The 8,280-nt window shown below is 45.9% G+C and overlaps 1 protein-coding gene across 1 annotated transcript in view; it reads right to left on the bottom strand.

Moving 5' to 3' along the window:
- Window positions 1-398, bottom strand: part of WDR43 (WD repeat domain 43) — a 39,045-nt gene extending 38,647 nt beyond the window's left edge. The window contains exon 1 of the mRNA XM_010840671.1: window positions 145-398. Within this exon, the coding sequence (XP_010838973.1) occupies window positions 145-369 (225 nt within the window). The 5' untranslated portion in view covers window positions 370-398. The remainder of the gene's footprint in view (window positions 1-144) is intronic.
- Between the last annotated feature and the right edge of the window lie 7,882 nt (window positions 399-8,280).

Below are 8,280 nucleotides of genomic sequence, written 5' to 3'. Positions count from 1 at the left end.
CCCTGCGCCGCCACTGCGCTCGGTGCCTCCTCGCTCCGGGCCTCCGAGGGCCACGCGCGATGCCAGACCGCGCGCCGCCGGGCCGGGGGGCAATAATGCCGAGCCTGGGAGAGTGCCCGCCCCGCGCCGTTCTGCTCACTTTACCTTGGCCTGCAGCCTCGCTGGCGCCCAGGCCAGGCAGGTGCAGGTACCGCTGAGGTGCGCGGAAGGCACGTACTCCTGGTGTAGCCGGTTGTTGGCTGTCTCCCACACTCGCAGGTGACCATCGGCAGACGCTAAAGCGAAATAGGCCTGGCTCTGCGGGGAGAAAGCGCAGGGGACCCCCGCGGGGGACAGGGGGTCGGCAACACCACCGCCACCCGCCGCCATTGCTGCTCTTGCTCCGCGGCAGCCACGTGTTCGGCCCTGCGCAGGCGCATCGGGGAGAGGCGGGGCCTGGAGGGAGGAAGTGGGGCGGAGGGAGTTCAGGGAGCAGAGGGAGTATCTCTTCGAGATGCGAGCGAGCGTTGGACCGCCTACCCATGGACGGTGGCCCGGTGGGCTCAGTGCTAATTTGTTCTGGAGACGAGTGAGTGGAGGAGAATGACAGGACTCTGGCCTTAAAAAAAAAGGAAAAGGTGTTTTTTGTTTTAATTTAAATAACATGATTGAACGAGATGTTTGAAACAAGCGTTCAGCTATAATTCCGTGATTGTGACAACACTTTCCATTTTTCCTTATCCACTTAAAATCTGTAATCCTGCTCACATTAATAATCTATTCAGTCATAATAGTATTAAAGTAAAGGGAGAGTCTTTTCAGTCTTCTTTGGTCAAGATTTATCCCATGTTACCGCACCAAATGTTCAGTTTTTAATGTCTCCATAACATTTCACCAAATTTCTGATTCAAGAAATGTCAGGTACTATTCAGCCACACAGAATTTATTGATCAGCAGGAAAAACACACACACAACAAAAGAAACCCACTGCCCTCAAGGGCTATAGGAGACTCTGAATCTTTTATAAGTAGAAAGAGTCATGGTAAAATCTGCATTTTATATTATCTGGAATGACATAAACTGATCTACATTTTAAAAGGCCTCCTGCATGTTTCATGGAGACAGTAGAGCGGCAAGAATGAAAGCAAAGAGACAAGAAAGAAGGAGGATGGTGGATTGTGGTGGTGAGAAATGGTCCAGATTCAGATATAGCCTGAAGTTGAGCCAACAAGACTTGCTAAATGGATTGATTATGAAGGATGAGGAAGAGTGAAGGATGACTCTAAGGCCTGAGAGGATAAGTGAATGGTGAATAAATAACCATTAGCTGAACTGGGGAAATGGGTCTGGATGGAGTGGAAATCAAGACTTCTGTTTTGGACAGTTAAGGCTGAGATGGCCATTAGACATCCAAATAGAGTTACTCAGTGGGGAGTCAGATATATGAGGAAATCACAGATATAAATTGTGCATGCATTAGTATTCAGATGCTATTTGAAACTGTAGGACTGGTCAGATCATCTAGAGTGTAAGTATAAATAGAGAAAAAAGCTTAGCTCCAAAATGTGCTAACCTGTCAGGAACAGAAAGAGAACCCAGCGAAGGAGATTAAGAAGGGTTAACAGTGATTAAAGCCCTGGAGAATGAGATGCCCTGAAAACCAAAAATTTTATAAGGATTTCAGAAGCAAGACATAATCAAAACCATGTCAAATTCTGTAAGATGAAGACTGAGAATCAATGGCAAGATCAAGATCATTGTTGGCTTTTCAAAAGCATTTTTAGTACAGAGGTAGGGGAATAACTCATTTCGGAAAATAGAGCGGGAAATGGGAGGTGAGAAAGGGCAGAAAAGTATAGACAGCTATTTCTAGGATTTTTGTTATAAAAGAGCTTGTGCTAGTCTTCATAAAGACAGGTCTGAGCTAGAGTTACAGATTTGTTAGTCATAAATGAAAATAAAAGCTTGTTTTGCACGAATTATACATCAGGCAGTCTTCTAGGTGCTCAGTGTGTATTAATTCATTTAGTCCTCACAACAGCCTTAGGATGTAGAAACTATCAACATCTACATCTTTCTGATAAGAAATTGACATGTAGAGCTGGGCAATGGAGGAAAAGCTTGAGCACAGACAACCAGACCCAATGAGTATGTAGGGTTTATATAGATGACCCTCTGATACCCAAGCATATCAATTCCTTGACCTCCTCCCTTTCAATGATCTCTATGCCACACCAGCCACTCACTCCCACTATCATGTCCCAGAACTTGCCATGCAATAAATGCACCTCTTTCGTAATCTCAGTTTCCACACACCAGTCTATACCACCAACTCCGATCTTTTCAGCTCACTCCCTCTGACTCCCAGCATTCAGCCGGTCCTTCTACCCGACCAGACCATCAATTCATTCATCCTAAGGCAATGGCACCCCACTCCAGTACTCTTGCCTGGAAAATCCTATGGATGGAGGAGCCTGGTAGGCTGCAGTCCATGGGGTCGCTAAGAGTCGGACACGACTGAGTGACTTCACTTTCACTTTTCACTTTCATGCATTGGAGAAGGAAATGGCAACCCACTCCAGTGTTCTTGCCTAGAGAATCCCAGGGACAGGGGAGCCTGGTGGGCTGCCGTCTACGGGGTCACACAGAGTCAGACACGACTGAAGTGACGTAGCATAGCATAGCATAGCATAGTCTTTTCACCAGCCCTCATACTTCCTCCCTGATGGCTGCACTTTCCTCTTAATTTATCCTAAATTCTCTCATTACAACCCTCGACTCCCTTGCCTCTTTCCCTCATCAAAGTCTTGGTAAAATCACAAGCCTGGGAGTTCCCTGGCAGGCCAGTGGTTAGGATTCCACAATTCTACTGTTGGGGCCCTAGTTCCATGGTCAGTTCAGTTCAGTCCCTCAGTCGTGTCCAGCTGTTTGCGACCCAAAGGAATGCAGCACACTAGGCATCCCTGTCCACCATCAACTCCCGGAGCTTGCTCAAACTCACGTCCATCAAGTCGGTGATGCCATCCAACCATCTCATCCTCTGGTGGCCCCTTCTCCTCCCACCTTCAGTTTTTCCCAGCATTAGAGTCTTTTCCAACAAGTCAGTTCTTCGCATCAGGTGGCCAAAGTATTGGAGATTCAGCTTCAGCATCAGTCCTTCCAATGAATATTCAGGACTGATTTCTTTTAGGATGGACTAGTTGGATCTCCTTACTGTCCAAAGGACTCTCAAGAGTCTTCTCCATCCCCACAGTTCAGAAGCATCAATTCTTCAGCACTCAGCTTTCTTTATAGTCTAACTCTCACATCCATACATGACTACTGGAAAAACCATAGCTTTGACTAGATGGACCTTTGTCTGTAAAGAAATCTCTCTGCTTTTTAATATGCTGTCTAGTTTTGGCATAGCTTTTCTTCAAAGGAGCAAACATATTTTAATCTCATGGCTGCAGTCACCATCTGCAGTGATTTTAGAGCCCAAGAAAAGAAAGTCTGTCACTATTTCCATCGTTTCCCCATCTATTTGCCATGAAGTGATGGAACCATATGTCATGATCTTAGTTTTCTGAATGTTGAGTTTTAAGTCAACTTTTTCACTCTCCTCTTTCACTTTCATCAAGAGGCTCTTTAGTTCATCTTCCTTTTCTGCCATAAGGGTGATGTTATGTGCATATCTGAAGTTACTGATATTTCTCCCTGGAATCTTGATTTCAGCTTGTGCTGCAGCCAGTTCAGCATTTCGCATGATGTACTCTTCATATAAGTTAAATAAGCAAGGTGACAACATACAGCCTTGATGTATTCCTTTCCCAATTTGGAACCAGTCCGTTGTTCCATGTTTGGTTCTAACTGTTGCTTCTTGACCTGCATAGAGATTTCTCAAGAGACAAATAAGGTGGTCTGGTATTCCCATCTCTTTAAGAATTTTCCACAATTTGTTGTGATCCACAGAGTCAAAGGCTTTAGCATAGTCAATGAAGCAGAAGTAAGATGTTTTTCTGGAACTCTCTTGCTTTTTCTATGATCCAACGGATTTGGCAATTTGATCTCTTGTTCCTCTGCCTTTACTAAATTCAGCTCAAACATCTGGAAGTTCTCAGTTCACATACTGTTGAAGCCTGGCTTGGAGAATTTTGAGCATTACATTGCTACCTGGTGAGATGAGTGCAAGACAGTAGTAGGGGTGAGATCACATTTAGAATCAAACCCCATACCTGCCAGACGTGCTCTGAGGGCTCAAACATACCTTGTACACACCAGGACCCAGAGACCCCACAGAGATTGAGACAGAACTGTGTCTGAGTGTCTCCTGAGGAGGTACCGGTCAGCAGTGGACTTCTGAGGGGGAGGGGCTCTGAGTGCAGTAGACCTGGGTATGGCATAAGCCCTCTTGGAGGAGGTTGCCTTTAACCCCACCATAGAGCCATCAGAACTTACACAGGATTGGGGAAATACTCTTGGAGGGCACAAACAGAAACTTGTGTGCACCAGGACCCAGGAGAAAGGAGCAATGACCCCACAAGAGACTGACTCAGACTTGCCCGTGGGTGTCCAGGAGTCTCTGGCGGAGGTGTGGGTCAGCGGTGGCCTGCTGCAGGGTTGGGGGCACTGAGTATAGCAGTGCACGCATGGGATCTTCTGAAGGAGGTCGCCATTATCTTCTTCATTACCTCCACCATAGTTTGGCCTCAGGTCTAATAACAGGGAGGAAATACAACCCTGTCCATCAACAAAAAATTGGATTAAAGATTTACTCAGCATGGCCCCACCCATCAGAACAAGAACCAGTTTCCCCCTCAGTCAGTCTCTCCCATCAGGAAGCTTCCATAAGCCTCTTATCCTTCTCCATCAGAGGGCAGACAGGCTGAAAACCACAATCACAGAAAACTAATCAATCTCATAATATGGACCACAGTTCAGTTCAGTTCAGTTCAGTCGCTCAGTCGTGTCCAACTCTTTGCGACCCCATGAATCGCAGCACGCCAAGCCTCCCTGTCCATCACCAACTCCCGGAGTTCACCCAGACTCACGTCCATCGAGTCAGTGATGCCATCCAGCCATCTCATCCTCTGTCGTCCCCTTCTCCTCCTGCCCCCAATCCCTCCCAGCATCAGAGTCCTTTCCAATGAGTCAACTCTTCGCATGAGGTGGCCAAAGTACTGGAATTTCAGCTTTAGCCTCATTCCTTCCAAAGAAATCCCAGGGCTGATCTCCTTCAGAATGGACTGGTTGGATCTCCTTGCAGCCCAAGGGACACTCAAGAGTCTTCTCCAACACCACAGTTCAAAAGCATCAATTCTTCAGCGCTCAGCCTTCTAACTCAATGAAACTGTGAGCCATGCCTTGTAGGACCACCCAAGATGGACAGGTCACGGTGGAGAGTTCTGACAAAATGGGTCCACTGGAAAAGGGAATGGCAAACCACTTCAGTATTCTTGCCCTAAGAACCCCATGAACAGTATGAAAAGGCAAAAAGATAGGACACTGAAAGATGAACTTTCCAGGTTGGTAGGTCCCCAATATGCTACTGAAGATCAGTGGAGAAATAACTCCAGAAAGAATGAAGAGATGGAGCCAAAGCAAAAACAACACCTAGCTGTGGATGTGACTGGTGATGGAAGTGAAGTCCGATGTTGTAAAGAGCAATCTTGCATAGAAACCTGGAATGTTAGGTCCATGAATCAGGGTAAATTGGAAGTGGTCAAACAGGAGATGTCAAGAGTGAACACCGACATTTTAGGAATAAGCGAACTAAAATGGACCGGAATGGATGAATTTAACTCAGATGACCATTATATCTACTACTGTGGGCAAGAATCCCTTAGAAGAAATGGAGTAGCCATCAGAGTCAACAAAAGATTTCAAAATGCAGTACTTGGATGCAATCTCAAAAACGACAGAATGATCTCTATTTGTTTCCAAGGCAAACCATTCAATATTACAGTAATCCAAGTCTATACCCCGACCAGTAATGCTGAAGAAGCTAAAGTTGAATGGTTCTGTGAAGACATACAACCTTATAGAACTAACACTGGCTGCAGCACAAGCTGGAATCAAGATTGCTGGGAGAAATATCAATAACCTCAGATATGCAGATGACACCACCCTTATGATGAAAGTGAAAGAGGAGAGTGAAAAAGTTGACTTAAAACTCAACATTCAGAAAACTAAGATCTTGGCAAATGGTCCCATCACTTCATGGCAAATAGATGGGGAAATAATGGAAACAGTGACAGACTTTCTTTTCTTGGGCTCCAAAATCATTGCAGATGGTGACTGCACGTAATTAAAAGACGCTTGCTCCTTGGAAGAAATGTTATGACCAATCTAGGCAGCATATTAAAAAGCAGAGACATTACTTTTCCAACAAAGGTCTGTCCAGTCAAAGCTATGGTTTATCCAGTAGTCATGCATGGATGTGAGAGTTGGACTATAAAGAAAGCTGAGCACCGAAGAATTGATGCTTTTGAACTGTGGTGTTGGAGAAGATTTTTGAGAGTCCTTTGGACAGCAAGGAAATCCAACCAGTCCATCCTAAAGGAAATCAGTCCTGAATATTCATTGGAAGGACTGATGCTAAAGCTGAATCTCCAATACTTTGGCCACCGGATGCGAAGAACTGACTCGTTGGAAAAGACCCTGATGCTGGGAAAGATTCAAGGTGGGAGAAGACGGGGACGATGACAGAGGATGAGAATGTTGGATGGCATCACCGACTCAATGGACATGAGTTTGAGTAAACTCAGGAGATAGTGATGGACAGGGAGGCCTGGCGTGCTGCAGTCCACGGAGTCACAAAGAATCGGACACAACTGAGCAACTGAATTGACTGATTGACTGAGATGAGTGCAACTGTTCAGTAGTTTGAACATTATTCGGCATTGCCTCCATGGTCAGGGAACTATTAAGAAGATCCCACAAGCTGCAAGGTGGGGCCAAAACAACAACACAAGCCTGGTAAAATTGGTAAAATCTAACTCTCCACCCACAAACAACTGAAGATGACTAGAGGAAAGCCACAACCACCTTATTATGCCTCTTGCTGCTGCTAAGTCGCTTCAGTCGTGTCCGACTCTGTGCGACCCCACAGACGGCAGCCCACCAGGCTCCCCTGTCCCTGGGATTCTCCAAGCAAGAACACTGGAGTGGGTTGCCATTTCCTTCTCCAAGGCATGAAAGTGAAAAGTGAAAGTGAAGTCGCTCAGTCATGTCCGAGTCTTAGCAACCCCATGGACTGCAGCCCACCAGGCTCCTCCGTCCATGGGGTTTTCCAGGCAAGAGTACTGGAGTGGGGTGCCATTTCCTTCTCCATTATGACTCTTAATCTACTTTAAATTGATCACAAACCTCACATGGGAAGTCAGTGCTAACCAGTTATCAAACAGTTGGTCCCTAATTCATTCACTGTTTCACTGTTGCTGTTCAGTCACAAAGTCGTTGTCTGACTCTTTGCAAACCCCATGGACTGCAGCACACCAGGCGTCCCTCTCGTTCACTATCTCCCAGAGCTTGTTCAAACCCATGTCCATTGAGTTGGTGATGCCATCCAACCATCTCATCCTCTGTTGTCCCTTTCTCCCCTGCCCTCAATCTTTCCCAGCATCAGGATCTTTTCCAATGAGTTGGTTCTTCCCATCAGGTGGCAAAGAATTGGAGCTTTAGCTTCAGCATCGGTTATTTCAAAGAATATTCAGGGTTGATTTCCTTTATGGGCCTTGATTCCATAATCTTCGTTTTCTGAATGTTGAGTTTTAAGCCAGCTTTTTCACTAGCATGAACCTGGGAGAGAAAATGCTGCTGCTAAGTCGCTTCAGTTATGTCTGACTCTGTGTGACCCCAGAGACGGCAGCCTACCAGGGTGCCCCGTCCCTGGGATTCTCCAGGCAAGAACACTGGAGTGGGTTGCCATTTCCCTCTCCAATGCATGAAAGTGAAAAGTGAAAGTGAAGTTGCTCAGTCGTGCCCGACTCTTAGCGACCCCATGGACTGCAGCCTACCAGGCTCCTCCATCCATAGGATTTTCCAGGCAAGAGTACTGGAGTGGGGTGCCATTGCTTTTTCTGACTAGTTGCCTTCAAATCCATTTCCCTCTTCTTCAGGATTAATGTAATTTCAGATTTTTGGTTAGGCTGATATTCAGTTGTAATAAAGACTAAATTTCTCAGCTTTCCTTGCTGCTAGATCTGGCCATGCGATTAAGTTCTGGTGAATGAAATGTATATGTGTTTTTAGCAAAGTGTTTTTAAAGAAAGAGGGCATGACCTTCTTCCCACTTCTCCCTTCTTACTGACTAGAATTGGG

This window comes from Bison bison, unplaced genomic scaffold (genome assembly GCF_000754665.1).
Source record: "Bison bison bison isolate TAMUID 2011002044 unplaced genomic scaffold, Bison_UMD1.0 scf7180017864145, whole genome shotgun sequence".
NCBI classification, from domain to species: domain Eukaryota; kingdom Metazoa; phylum Chordata; class Mammalia; order Artiodactyla; family Bovidae; genus Bison; species Bison bison.
The sequence above is the reverse complement of the archived record's forward strand: the minus strand, read 5'-3'. Positions and strand labels throughout refer to the sequence as shown.